Source organism: Microtus ochrogaster, chromosome 5 (assembly GCF_000317375.1).
Source record: "Microtus ochrogaster isolate Prairie Vole_2 chromosome 5, MicOch1.0, whole genome shotgun sequence".
In the NCBI taxonomy this organism is placed as follows: domain Eukaryota; kingdom Metazoa; phylum Chordata; class Mammalia; order Rodentia; family Cricetidae; genus Microtus; species Microtus ochrogaster.
Genome location: NC_022012.1, coordinates 3,341,147 through 3,356,395, shown reverse-complemented (window position 1 = coordinate 3,356,395; position 15,249 = coordinate 3,341,147). Strand labels below are relative to the sequence as shown.

General features: G+C 44.2%; 1 protein-coding gene across 1 annotated transcript in view; it reads left to right on the top strand.

Moving 5' to 3' along the window:
• Yap1 (Yes associated protein 1) overlaps positions 1–15,249 on the top strand; it is a gene marked incomplete at its 5' end in the record, with an annotated part of 87,991 nt that overhangs the window by 30,022 nt on the left and 42,720 nt on the right. The window contains 2 exons of the mRNA XM_005346808.3: positions 4,357–4,472; positions 14,994–15,107. Coding sequence (XP_005346865.3) covers positions 4,357–4,472; positions 14,994–15,107 — 230 coding nt within the window. The remainder of the gene's footprint in view (positions 1–4,356; positions 4,473–14,993; positions 15,108–15,249) is intronic.

Sequence of the window (15,249 nt, the reverse complement as noted above, 5' to 3'; positions counted from 1 at the left end):
CTCTCTCTCTCTCTCTCTCTCTCTCTCTCTCTCTCACTCTCTCTCTCTCTCACTCACACACACACACTCATGCAGGTAGATACTCATTATACATAAAGTAATTTTTTTAAAGGAAATATGTAGAGGCTCAGTGGCTAAAAGGACCCTGGCAGCCTGATGGGATTCCTGGACCCCACATGATGGGAGAAAAGCCCTGACTTCTGAAAGTCATCACACACATACTTTAAATTCTTAACGAAAATACGATCTTAAGATTCTTCTGTTATGTTCAGTGGGGGCTGGTGTTCTCAGCCATAGTTGTTTTTGTTTAGTGTGTAGTCTGCCGTTTGGAGAGTGTTTGCAGACTTAACAGACCCGTCCTGTCCTAGCAGTTTGGGTGGCCACGGTCGTGCTGTGTTAGCAGTTGAAGTCAGTGTAGCTGTAAGTATGTGTTGGATTTGGCTCCAGATCTTTAGTAAGATGGTTTCCCTCATGTAGGTTTGGGAACCAGAACACCCAAAGGACCTTTGTTTGCCGTAGTCTTTAAGCCAGTGCATTGAGCAGGTCTCGTGTGGCCACTGAGGGCTGATGAGATCAGATGGACTGCCTAAGCCTGTCTTCTTCCACGTCCTGCCCTAGTCTAGGGCCTTAGGCTTCATTCATGTCACAGCAGTGGAGGATGAGGTGGAGTCTGCACTGCAGATCTTTGCTTCCTGACCTCAGGGTCTCACCTTCTCAGCCGACAGCCTTGAACTCTAGGTTAACACTGCCTTCGTCTGTACAACAGTCACTTTTCTGACCTGTCCTGTGCATTTAAAGACAGTCAGTTTGTTTAATCAACTACAGTAAGACTGAACCAGTGAAGCCCTAATCTGGCGTTTTTAGGTAAAATAACATGTCTATAAGGTGATTTAGGAGACCATTTAAAATTGCTAGAGGTCAACCAACCTTCCTTCCTTCAGTTTTTTAAACAGCATTTCGCATTGGAGCCCAGACTAACTTTGAATTCATCACAATCCTCCTGCCTCAGCCTCCTGAGTGCTGGCGTTTCTTGTTTCATTCTTTTTCCTGACAATACCAGTTAGGAAAGGCTACAAGTCCTTGAGAACTCCCAGACCTGGCATTTGGCTTTTGTTCTCAGCTCACATATGCTGACTTTGTTCTGTATCATAAAAGAAAAAGAAAAGCTGTGAACTTGGGAGAAGTGGTGTCCATCGCTCCAATGTTGTGACAAGCATGTTGAATGTAACTGTGGAGAGAGACACCATTTGGCTGAAGATGACCTCACCCGGAGCTGTTCCTCAGTACAGCTCCCGCTCAGGAGCAACTCCTGAGGGAAGGTGTGTGTGGTCTCTTAGCTGTTCCCTGTTTATGAGCAGGGAAACCTTCCATCCAGGTCAGATTACAAAGCGCTGTGCCATTTTACTCTGAAGATCATTTGTCACAGGCATTTCGGTCTCTGCCCACACGCTTTTGGGCTTTTCTGACAGCCCAGCACTTTGACACTCTTGAACAACTAGAAGAAAAGTGCATAAGTTGTCCTTATCAGAGAATTATGTCTTGTTTTTTCCTCTGAGTCTTTGAGACTTTTAAAAGATAGGTGATGGGTTTATAAGAAGGAACGGCTGTGGTCTCCGACTGGACCTGGAGAGGTTAGATTGAACAGTATACTGCTCTCCTAGAGCCAGTTAAGCACAGGCTTTCCTGGTTTGAGAATAGCTTGTAGCATGTGGCTATAAATAACACTTTCACAACGAGCATGGATTTGATAAGGGGCAGGAAATCTGGCCCAGCTGCCAACAGCAACAGCCAAAGCTCAGAATTCAAACAGTCTTCACACCCAACCTAAAAACACCCTTGCTGCTTTCCTAGAGTCAGAGTTTTTCTGTGCAGCCCTGGCTGGCCTAGAACTCCCGCTTCCTTCAGGGTCCTGGGATTAATGGTATAAACAGTACACCAGCCCCCGGACCAACCGTTTCTTCTTGAGACAAGTTTTCTCTGTGTAGCTCTGGCTGTCCTGGAACCTGATCTTTAGACCTCCTGAGTGCTGGGATTAAAATCATGCCCAGCTAAATCAGCTTTTCTTAATATGAGAAAGAGGTCAGTTGCTTTGGCCTATAAGTACAAATTGTCTCTTCTATTTAAAAAACCATGTGTGTTGCTTGCTCATGCCATTGTGTCCATGTGGATGTCAGAAGACAGGCTCATAAGAGCAAGCTCTTTGTTTCCCACGTGGGAGGTAGGTGATTCCAGGAAGCCAAACACAGTGCAGCCTGCTGAGCTATCCTGCTGATTCAAAACAATGTCATCTTGGTTACAGTCTGGAACTAGCACAAGTAATTGATGCTACCATAAATGAGACCTAATGATACTGTATGTTTAAGCCCCTTTTGAAAATCTACTTTTGAAAATGTTTATTAAACGAAAAAGCTTGTAAAATCTACTTTTTCAGCCTCTTATTCTTCCTTTTTATCCTGCACAACTACCAGACAACTCTATCTGCTCTGACATTCTGCATCTGAGGTACATGTAATAGAAGAATGTAACAGTGTAATCTATAACTTTCTGAATAGAAACATTTAGAAATAGAAACACAAGTGTTTAAACTGGGAACCACTTTTAAGACTGTTGCTACAGAAGGGGGGAAAGAATAGCACACTGTGGTGTAGGGTAGTCTGTTCTGTGAACTTGCTGTTTAGTTATCGGGACTTTAAACTATTAAAATTACTTATTTTCCCAGAAAGATAAAATGATATGCATGCAGCTCTGACATTTTGGAACTCGCTCTGTAGACCAGGCTGGCCTTGAACTAGAGATCCTCCTGCCCCTGCCTCCTGAATGCTGGGATTAAAGGCATGCACCTCTATGCCCAGACCTTGATTCTGTGTTTGATAATTAAATGCACAACCAAGAATTTTTTATTTTATTTTTTCTTTAATTATCTGCCATGGTGTGTGTGTGTGTGTGCGTGTGTGCGTGTGCGCGTGTGCGCGTGTGCGTGTGCGTGCTTGCATGTGCGTGCACGTAGAGGGCAAACTTGGTTCTCCCTTTGCACCTTTATTGGGTTGTCAGGACTTGTGACAAGTGTATTTTCCACATGAGCCATCCCTGGGCTTTGGTTGGTGGCTTCTTATTTTTTGCCTTGATTTTTGAGTTGACCCATTGTCTTAGGGTTTTTATTGCTGTGAAAAAATACCATGACCATGACAGTTTCAGAGGTTCAATCCATTATCATGACAGAAGCATTGTGACATGTGACATCTTGTCACCGCCTTAAGTTGCTGGGGAACACAAGATGGTTGGTGCTACCTGAGGTCGAAGCACCTGAGCTGAGCAGTGAGGAGGATGTGCCTTACGAGCTTCTCCTAAGATCTGGGGGGGAAACTTATTTAATGGATTAGCGAGAAGGTTACAGGGACAACTTCAGACACATACCAAAAAACTAGAAATAATTTTTCTCTTTTCTTTTAGGGGAAAAGTGTACCAACAAGATTCAGTGACTTGTCGGGGATAGACAGTTTATGTACAGGATTGGGAAGGTGGAGTAAGCCCCAACATCCCCTATATGAGGCTTAGCAAAATTTGAACCAAGTTTAGGCTGTATGGCCTTGACCTGAGCAGCCACGGAGAAGAGGAGCTGGTTAAAGACAACTTGTGTGCTTATACCAGCATTAACACGAGTGTAGTGACAGGCGCCATGCCTTTCCCTAGTTTGAACTCTTTACCGGTCCTCACAGATATACTTACTGCCCTTTCTTTCCACAACCGCTAGCCTTTTCCTGCTGTGCTTAAGCTGTTGATGTTCCACTTTAGGATAATGATTGTGTACTTATTACTGCTTTCATGTTTGTGATAAAATAGGCGCCAAAAGTCATGTATGAGAGGGAGGGCGCTCACAGTGTAAGGGCACAGTATTATGGCGGGAAGCTGTAGTTGGTGTCCAGGAACATTGCACAGGAACGAGAGAGTTGGCTGTTGGTACTCGGTTCCTTCTCCTGTTTAGCTTTGGCTTTGGAGTATATGTATTAATAGGACATTTTACTTTTGAAAGAGAATTTGAGTCCTAAAAGCTTGTTTAAGTTATCATTTTTAGCCAAACCAGAATTTTGATCCCAATTCCCACCTTAGGTGATTCAGACACCACTTTCTCTTTGAATTAGAAGTGACACTCTGTCCTAAGAAACGGCGGTGTCTCGTCACCTAAGACTCCAGATCTCATATTTAACACATTTCAGAGGTGAAAGTGTCCCTGAGTGTGGCAGGGTTAGGACTCCCTGCTGGGGTTGGGGAGTGTGGTGAGGGTGTTCTTTCTCATTTGACCTCCTTTGCTCATAAGGGAGCCATAATGTCTGCCTTCTTCACTTTTCTCTGTCTCAGTCACATCGATCAGACAACAACATGGCAGGACCCCCGAAAGGCCATGCTCTCGCAACTGAACGTCCCTGCATCTGCCAGCCCAGCGGTGCCCCAGACGCTGATGAACGCGGCCTCAGGTGAGTACCACCCTGCTGCAGAGCCACAGCCAATCTGTTTGGATATCTGATTTCCTTTAGGGAACCTAGAAAGTTTTCTACCCAGTGCCATGTGGGCGCATTGTATTTATTTCAAAGTAGCTTGCGTGGAGTTTTCCTACTGCGCCGTCAGCGCAGTCTTCCTCTAGGGTCTAAGTTGTTCTTTCAGGTTTTGGTATCATGTTTGTGTCTTAATTGTGTGCACAGCTACAATGACACGAGAATAACTTTAGGGGTGTGCTCTCTCCCAGCACCGCGTAAGACCCTAGGCAACCAGCAGCTTTACCCACGGAACCATCTCACCTCCCCCCTCCCCCACAAACATTCCTGAGGTGGTCTTAGGAGTGATGACTGACCTGGAACCATGGTCCTCCTGCCTCTACCTCCCAAGTCTGGGGTTTCTGGTGCACCACCACGTACCATGTGTGTTTGTGTTTGATTGCTGACTTCCGCCCGGGATCTGAGTTGGCACTCCTCATCCTTTTGTAATGTGATGAAAAGCACATTGTTTTATTTTTAGTTGCTCTAAAGAAGAAAAAGCACAGCTGTATTGCATGACTGCCTCAGGGGTGCTGGACTTCATGCTGTGGTATTCATAATCCGCCCCCCCTTTTGTCCGTTTGTTTTTGAAATAGAATCTGTCCAAACCAGCCTCAAACTTGCAGTCCCCCTGCCTCTGCCTGGTGCTGGTGTACCATCTTGCCACATTTAAACTTATTTTAAACCATATATTTATATTACCATAACACTATTATATTAATATTATAATATAACAATATTAATATTAACATTAATATTAAATACCTTAAGGATATTTATAACTATATTAAGGCCATGTTTGTCAAGAACCCCAGAGCCACCCGTCGTACTCTGAGATCTAGCATGTTTTGTCTGCATGTGTGTACATACCTGGTGTCCATGGAGGACAGGAGAGGACATCAGATGCCTTGGAACTGGAGTTACAGGCGGTTATGAGCCATGGGTGCTGGGAACCCAACCCTGAGATCCTCTGTAAGAGTAGCCAGGCTCTCAACCTCTGGACCCTCTGGCTTTTGTCTATAGGACCTCCCTCACCACACACCCTTAGACCTTTCTCTTTGGTTAGAGGGGCCCAAGGCCGCAGCTGCCACACAAGCACCTTGGTACACACAGGAAAACGTCCTTCCTCTGGGCTGACCCCCCACCCCTTTGCAGACCAATTTTGTTCATGGTCTAAGTATTAAAGTAAGAAGAGACTTTGGACTCAGTTACCTTTAAACTTGGAGGTATTAGCCAGTTTTTAAAGTGTAGGAGTCAGATTCAGAATTTGCTAGTGAGCTTTTAAGACCCCACCCCTCACCCCCAGTTGTTAAACAGTGTCATAAGTGGTAGAGGAAACAGAAGAGGACGGGGTGGCACTGCCACCAAAAGCTTGTCTTGTGTGGTGTCCTTGTAGCTTTATTTCTAGTGAATAAATACACTGTCACTTAAGGAGGACTTTGAGGTTAGACAGTACAAAAAAAGACCTTAAAATGTCACCATGCCAGGAATACAGCACCACAAGATGAGAGGCAGAAGTGGCAAGTTCCAGGCTAGGCTGCGTGGTGAGACCTGTGCTCCCATACACAGGGTTCCTAGCCTAAGACGCCCAAGTCCCTTACAAAACAGAGTTAGCAAGTAATTTCCTGTGTGCTTTATTTAAATGCTAACTTACGTATGTGATTTAACCACGTAAACAGTTGTCATGCTGGATTATTTTGTGAAGTAGCAAGAAAATGTCCATATATTTTAAAAATCAGTTTTAACTTTTCACTCACGTTAGCTCGAATCACTGCATATAAAACCCAGGGGTTGTGGGGCCTGCTATGTATCTCTTGAGGGAAACAGATGCCAGTGACTTCATCTGCTGAACGCTGAATGCATCGGCAATGCTGTGGCTTTTACTCTAGGGTTTTTTCTCTCCCAGTTGAGAATTGAAGTTGAGACCTCACATAGTTGAGGTCAGGTCTTACGTATCCCTAGCTGGCCTTGCACTCACTACATAGCTTAGGTTGCCCCTGGCCACCTTCATCTTCTTCTGCCTGCACCTCTCAGGTGCTGGGAGTCTCGCTCTAAATTAGAGAACATTTTGGTTGTCCCCTGTGACAGTAGACATTTAAGAATGGAATTAAATGCTTTGGAATGGAAGTTAGAGGAGCTGTAGTTGGGGGCCCTGGAGAGCAAACCCTGATGCTCATGCTAAGCACCCCTTAGGCCTGAGCCACACGTACTACAGCCTCCAGAAGCCATGATCAGCAGACCTTGTGCCCACATGGAATGAGAGGCAGTGGCCTGCTGATTTCAGTATATGGGCATCTGTCTCTCGGGAAAGCGGCTCTGTGCCTGGGGTATGAGGGACGTTGGAAGGAGGGGGTAATGATGTCTCAAAAACAAAAGATATAAAAAAAGATTAATTTAAATACAAAGTAAATATGATCTAATATTTTGTAATTAAGCCATTTGTAATTACTGGTAGCTGGTTTTACTCCATTTAAAGTAATTTAAAACATCTGTCCACCACGCCATCTTTGGGACTGTGTTTATATTTGAAGCTCTTTGTGATCAAATATAGGCCTCGGGGCTTTTATACAAGTAGTGAGTTTCTTTGTCGCTTTCAGACTTAGGAAGTCCATCTGATGTGGGCAACGCAGTGTTACAGACTATGGCATTGTGAGACAGATTACATAAAAGACAGATTTCTCTTTTTTCCCTGATTATTTTAAGAGGAGATATATAAATAATACTATTAATGAATACAGTACTGTACCAACAAGACATTATTAACAAAAACTCAAGCATGAATAATATTGTAATGAAACCCACAGTCTGTGCAACCAGGACCTAGTCTGTCTTGTTAGTTATTCTGACTTCTGTCACAAATAGCTTTTTACAAAGTTTTCAAACAAAATGGCTGTTTTTCTTCCCTACAAGGCAATTCAGGTAATCTGAGAAATGGGGAAAATGACTTTGAGGGTAGAAGTGTTTGCAAAAGAGGAGGTGGGAGGGTGCAGGGAGGGAAGAGTCATGGCCCCAGGGAATGAAAAGCGTAAACATGGGTAATCTACCACCCTTAGAAGTGGGATTCAGTGTGTCTGACCAGCCCTGCACTCTGGAAATGGTGGCGGAAAGATCGGGAGTTAATGACTAGCTCAGCTACATAGTTTGAATGCCATCCTGGGCTACGTGAGATCCTGAGTCCAAAGAAAAAGAAAAGGAAGAAGAAATTTAGCTTGTTCTTTGTGCTGCAGATTAGACCCAGAACCAGGCAACACTACCACTGAATTGTAAACCTGACCATGCATCTTGGTTAGTATACAGAGCTAGCCACCACTCTTACATGTAGTGCAGACGCCGCTTGGGCCTGTCGGTCAGTGGTTCTTGTAAAGCCCCAGCCCTGACTCCAGTTCACCCTACCCTGTTCCCAAAATGGGAGTCTGTGAATGCAAACAGGCACATAAAGGAAGTACAGAGATTTAAGTTTTCCTGACACTCAAAGGGTAAAATGGCCACTTGGTTTGGAGATGGCTTTGGACCCAGTACCAGGACTCTTCTGAGGCTGGCCAGCCCGGGCCTTACCTCTGCACATACCCGCTTATGGGGGCAGCTTTCCAGCCATCCTCTCTCTGCTCAGAGTTTCTCATACATTCTACACAGATGACTTTTGATATCACCCAATGCCACCCACTTCTCAAGTATTCTTTTTTGTTTGTTTGTTTGTTTGTTTATTTTTAAACCCAGAGTAGTTGTATCGAAAACTGAATTTATAATTAACCTTTTTGGTTTTTATTTTGAGGTGGAGACAACTACAGCCCAGGCTGGCCTCAAATTTATGATCTTCTTGACCCAATTTCCTAAGTGTGGGATAATGGGTAATTGTTTTCTGTAACTTTAATAGTGCTACTTTCTCCCTCTTGCCTGCCCTCCTTGTGCCTCTCTTTTCTCCAAAATAGGAAAGAGAGAGAGAGATTGTGTGTGTGTGGGGGGGGGTGTAATAACTTGTGGGATCATTTCTCTCCTGCCATTGGGACCTAGGGTTTAAACTCAGGTTTTAGGTTTGGCAGCAGCATCCTACCTACTAAACCATTCTGCCAGCCTTTCCATTTTCTAAACAGGATTTTAGAGTCTTTGTTTATTTAATGTTTGTCTGAGTGTATGTATGTGTGTCACGTGCATATGGGAATCTGCAGAAGTCCAAAGGAGTGGGTGCTGGGAACTGAACTCAGCCAGTGCTCTTAACCCTTGGCCTTATCTCCAGCCTTGATAGAATCTGCAGCCCTGACAAGCTTTGGACTCCTCTCCCTCCTGTGTGCCAGGTGTCGTTGTTACAGGCTGGTGCTAGATATGGCTGTGGAGTTTTTGTTTCATTTTCTAAAGATCTTGACTATAGCAAGTTAGGCAGGGTTTTCCAAGTCTTGCATTAGCAGTTAGCCCCTAAATCAATGGGAGCAGATAGAAACCCGGGCAGTGGTGGCGCATGCCTTTAATCCCAGTACTCAATAGGCAGAGCAGGCGGAGCTCTGGGATCTCTGTGAGTTCAAGGACAGCCTGGTCTACAGAGCTAGTCCCAGGACAGGCTCCAAAGCTACAGAGAAACTCTGTCTCAATCCCCCCCCTCCCCAAAAAAAAAAAGGCCAGTTCTTTTTGTACGTTTGGGAGTCATTTGAATTCTGACAGTTACTGTGGGCGCAGATGCCCGAGCGTGTTGGAGAGTGCACGGGAGCGTAGCTGATGGGATTGCCGCTGCACGGTCCCGAGGAAAGCGAGCTATTAAATATTAGCACTCAAAAATAGTGTTCGCGCTACACTTTTTCTTCAGTATTATTTGTAGATGTTTTGGAAACTTTGTGAAAAGAGATTAAATTATTTACATTCAAGGACCAAATGAAATGCCTGTTTTGTTTCTTCTCTTGGTGAGTGCTAGGATTTTATTTTTGTCTTTTCCACTGATTTCTAAATCCTTTTGGTCACTATTGCTCCAGCAGTTTTGTGACTCATGGGAGGAGTATTTGTGTGAAAGATTAAGATGCTAATTCTTCAAAAATGGCATCTAGACTACCATATATAGGCAGGAGTGTGAGATGGACTAAATCCTGCAGCAGTAGCAGAGCTCCTAAGTAGTATGTGAAGAAATGTACATAAAGTTATCAGTGTATAAAGCTTTGCTCCGCTTTTACTCCAGCAGTTTGAAATCTAAGTGAGCACTTTACCAAACCGCTGAGTTGTTACGTTAGCGTAAAATCTGAAGTTTAATGCTTATCCATAAATAGGACATGCATAACAGACCTGTGTCCCCTAAGTCTCAAGGACCATCATGGAAGATGAGGCAGAAAGACTGTAAGAGCCACAGGGATGGAGTGGACCTGGCAGGTTAGCTCACAGCCTATGGTGACCTGCGCAAAGTCAAGCCAGTCCGCGCTCCAGCACACGGGAAGGATGGGCTCTGGAGGCCGTTGGCAGCTGGTAGCTGCTGGAAAACAGGAGTCCTTTTCTTCGTTGGTGTGGCCCAGGAGGGGTTGTCTTTGCGCTTACAGATGGCTCCAAGGCTATACCCGTGCTCATTCGAGCAGCACTGATTGGACTCGGAGAGTCACTTTTCTTTCTTTTTAAAATGTGTATGGGTATTTTACTTACGTGTACATCTGTGTGCCATCTACACTCCTGGTGCCTTTGGAGGCCAGAAGATGGAGTTAGAGACAGTTGTGAGCTGCCATACGGAGGCTGGATACCCAACCCAGGACCTCTGGAAGAGCAGCCAGTGCTCTAAACCCCTGAGCCATCTCTCCAGTCCCTCAGTGAGTAGTTATGAACATGAAGGGAGGTTGTCCAGAGGTAGTGGGGAGTGGATATGGCAGGCTGTCTTGTGGATTGTGTACATGTATGAATTCTCAAAAAAAATCTGACTGGAGCCTGGCGGTGGTGGCGCACACCTTTAATCCCAGCACCCAGGAGGCAGAGGCAGGCAGATCTCTGGGAGTTCGAGGCCAGCCTGGCCTACAAGAGCTAGTTCCAGGACAGCCAAGTTTAAACAAAGAAACCCTGTCTCAGGGGGCGGAAATCTGACTGGAGTTACATGAATGAAATTTGGAGAGTGGCCTGTTGTAGGCTGTGTGTGGCATTCTAGGAAGTTTGTCTACCTAACATCATAAGTAGGGGAGAGTTCTGATGGTGATCACTGTTGTGCTTTGAGACTAGATGTTGCCAAAAATCATTCATTCAACTGATATGCAATGTTGTGTTTTCTGTAACAGAATCTCAGCAGGGAATGCTACGAATACCTGTCCCTTGCTGAGCCTGCAGGCTGGACAGCTAGGGGTGGGGGCAATGACAGAGGAGCTGCACTCCTCCCTCAGCCCATACTCATGCGGTATGCCAGCCGCTGTTGAAATCATGAGGTTATAAACATCGCGTTTCCTGTAGTTAAAATGGAAAGGGGAAGATAGACCAATTACAAGTTAAAGTGGTCAGGGCTGGCGGGGGACGGCTTTTTCACTGTAACTCCTGTATTTGCTGTCTGTGGAGCTGAGGCCTAGGTAGACTCAAGGAGGGACTGAGCTTACCTGAGGACAGGGAGGAGTCCATGCAGAGCACAGCTGGTGGTCTTGAGCCTTGTTTCAGGAAGTCAGAGCAGGTTAGCAAGTGAGCCTTGTGGTCCTTCCTCATAGGTTCTGAACTCATCCGTTTAATAGACAGGAGATCAGGGAGCATTTGTAGCATGAGGATGGCTGGAATGTAACTGGTGAGTGGTGAGTGTCTGGGTTCTGGGCCCAGTGAAGAGAAGAAAGTTGAAGGCGTGCCCGCACCTGCTGAGACCAGTGGAAAGAGCTGAAGCAGAAGACATTCTCCAAATGCCTTAGTGTGGGCGGCTAAGGGTTCTGAGCCTTATTTTGAAATTTTTAAGAATTCCATTAAAGACATAACTCCAGGGCTGGAGACATGCATGGCTCAGTGGTTGAGAGCACTTACTGCTCTTCCAGACACAGAACTGTTTGTTCAAGAACACCTACTGTAAGGATTCTATGTGGAACTTTCTTCTTTAATTATGAGTGTTCATCTCCTATACACACTGAGAAGTGGCGTCACTAAAGAGTGTTCCCAGTATTAGAGGGCTAATGAATGTTGAGTCAAGATGGGCCAGGTTGTAAGCTCAGGACACTGGGCAGACTGGGATTCCACCCCAAGTCTTCAGGCATTGTCTCCCACACTGCCCGTTGTGGTCTTGAAGAATGACTTTGGGTCACATCAACATGTTCTGCCGGCTTGATATAGAATCTTTCTGAGACTTTGGTGTGTGCGTATTGTGTCTTGACAATTTGTTGGGTATTTGTTTGCCAAAGCAAACATGATGGTTTTAGATTCTAACATCTAAGCTTGTACACAGAAATGTCACTATTTCAGAAGCTGAGTGCGCACACAACCCATTCAGAAGACAGCGACATTTGGAGGGGACTAGTGTTCACTTGTGCAAGGCTTTAAGAGAGAAAACAAGTTTCAGGAAGAGGAGACTCGGAAGAACATGGCTGGTTTTGAGTCCCAGACCTGCTACTTCCTAACTTAGTGTCTTCATCTGTTGTGTGATGGGTTGTGAGGCTTCTCAGTGAGTTCATGCTTTTCTCAGAACTCAGACTGTGTCTACTGTGTGCTGACAACAGTTCGTACTCACTTGAAATTGGCCTGAAGTCAGATTACTTCCTCCAGGAGGTCATTGGGTCTACGTTCTAAGGAGACTCCTTGAGAGCCCTGTAACCACTCCGTAGGGTGTGTGCTGGTCACGGTGTCCTCCGTGTTTTCAGATGAGGAGGAGGGTTGGTCTGACATGACAACAGTAAAGATTTTCCTCTTTGAGTACAAATTGTAAACGGTTTTCCTTCATTATCACTAAGCAAGAACACACAGGCAAGTGCATGTAGTAGAATCATCTCTAGCGTTATTTGTTCTAGTAGATAAATTATCAATCAAACAGTATTAACAAATTCTACATAAAATTGTAGTTTTCTAAGGATAAATCTAAATGATTTTTAATCTTTGTTTTTCTTATTCTAATTCCAGTTTTTTACCTTCTTTTTACATCTTATTTAAAATGTTGGCATCTTTCTTCTTCCTTACAAGGGTTGTTTTACTTTTCTTTTCCCTTCCATTTTTATCACCTTGCCCATAAGGCTTTGATATATGGGGTATGGTAGTCTAGTTTTGAAAAACACCCAAAAGCCTGGCTTGAGAATGTGAATTGAGATGATGGAGACCTTCTCTCAATAGAAGAGACAAGAACCAAAAAATAAATAAAAATTAAAAAAAAAAAGAAGAGAAAATTTAACTTACCAAATTTCCTCCTCAGGACCATGTCTGGAGCCTAGATTTATATTGTTTTACTAAATTTTGACTGTAGTTAAAGATCTTTCTTTTCAGCTTTCTACTGATTGATGATTGATTGATGGCTGGCTCACACTCTCAGACATCAGATTGTCTAGCATCATACATACTTCTTTTCTGGCTTTCTCACCTTGCTTCTGCTATTAAAGCTTAAACTGGTGCAGAGCTGTCTGGGTACCTTCCTGGTCTCTTCCTTGCTCTTACTGTTGCCTGTGTCCACGTACCTTTTTCCTTTTTTGTTTTGTTTGTTTATAGAGTCACACTTTCTTTGTCTAACAGTCTGTTTATACAGCAAATATTATAAAGACATCAGCAAATAGGTAAAGGACTCTTTTTTGCTTCACTGTTACTTTCCTTTTTTTTTTTTTTTTTTTTTGAAACTGGATCTCTGTAGCTTTGGCTATCCTTGAACTCACTTTGTAGACCAGGTTGGCCACAAACTCGTGGAGATCCACCTGCCTCTGCCTCCCAAGTGCTAGGTTTAAAGGCGTGCGCCACCACCACCACCCAGCCCATATCTGTAATTTATGCCTCACACTTCTCTTCATGATAGTCTGGTATTGGGGAAAAACTTTCTGAACTAATGCCTTTTTCCAGAACTAGTAATCAAACCCAGGATCTAATAAATACTAGGCAAGCTCTCACCTGTTAGCTATCTAACCCTTTAAAAAGATTTTAAAGATAAGGTTGGGTTAATGCTGGCCTTGAACTTTTTATTGTGTGAGTTTGCCTCAGTCTCCTGAACAATTGAGATTACAGGGTGTGAGTGTGTGAGTGAGACAGAGAGAGAGAGAGACACTATACCTGGTCCACTTGGATTTAGTTCTTGTAAGTCTGCCATTCTTAGTGAAATTAATAATAATTAAAGCTTGATCGATTTCTTGTAATAGGAACGCTGGCAGAAGTTTAGGGCAATAGATTTAAGGGAAAGAGAAGTGTTGGAGTTCCAGACCTACCTTGTATGTGCCTGCTTGTTCATCTGTGTATGGGGACAAGAACAAGACCAAGCAGGTGGAGTCACAGTGTGGATTTAAATGTGGTAGTGCCATCATCACATGGTGGAGATGAGCTGTCATGGCATGTTGCTTTCCCTTGGCCCATGAGTTATCAGATGGGCTAGGGTCCCTGAATAGGCAGGGAAGGCCATGATAACACTGATGGTTCTGACCAGGATAGAATGGTGTTGCTAGGCAACAGAGTTGTTACTTAAGAACACTGAAAATATCAAGGTCTCTCGATTGTCCAGTTGTGGCTCACTAAGGCATCTGTCTAGTGGTCACCGTCTGTCAGTCACACAGTATCTTAGAACTTTCAACTTTTTTCAGTTTTTCAAAACGGGTTCTCCGTGTAGATCCTGACTGTTCTGGAACTCACTCTGTAGGCCAGGCTGGCCTCAATTCACAGAGAGCCTGCCTGCCTCTGCCTCCGCCCCTGAGTGCTGGGATTAAAGGCATGCACCACACCAACCTTTGAACTTTTAAACACCTTGTGTATTTTTCAAAAATATCTTAGGGGTGAACTTTCTTTCCAGTTTAAAGTTTTGAGAGTTCTGTCTGCCTGAGGATGGTTGGGCGGTTCCATAATCTTCTGGGCCTCCTTTCATTACTTACTCCGCAGACGCTTCCTTATTCTCATGAACATAGGAAGATCTTTTTGCTTCCCAACGGGTGTCTAGCCCTCTCCAACACTTCCAACAAGTTTAGAATTTCAGCCACAGTCCTCTTATGCTAGCAGTTTCTGTTCTGCTTTACAACAAACCATTTAATATTTCTAGACTTTAATAGTCTGTATTCTAGATCTTGGTATAAGTTTGTTGTATAAATAATGGGTCTAAATGGAGCGTGGCTGTGTCAGCTAAAGTGTGCTTTTAATCTGACTTCTTAAAGTTCTCATCTTTGTCTTTGGGGATGTTAGTTTCATTATTTAATGGTTTAGTTTTCATGGAGGAGATTTAGGTATGTGTTCTGCCTTATTTTTCTATGGACAGAGATTGCAGTTCTAATGCATTGCTTTATATCTAATTGTGTTTGTTCTTTTTAAGCGAGTCCTGCTCAGCTTCTTAAGGTACCAAATCGAAACCAACTCCAAGCCAACTGTAGTCTGTTTTCTGTGTTGTAGGACCTCTTCCTGATGGATGGGAGCAGGCCATGACGCAGGATGGAGATGTTTACTACATAAACCACAAAAACAAGACCACATCCTGGCTGGACCCAAGACTTGACCCTCGTTTTGGTAAAGGTTTACTTCAGAACCTTTGTGGTCCTTTGGTGATAGTCTAAGGGTTGGGGGATGTAGGAAAAGACATCTTAGTGAAACTGCACTGCCTTGCAGTTAGCAGTGGCCGCACACCCACTGTGGGTTTTGTCTAACCTTC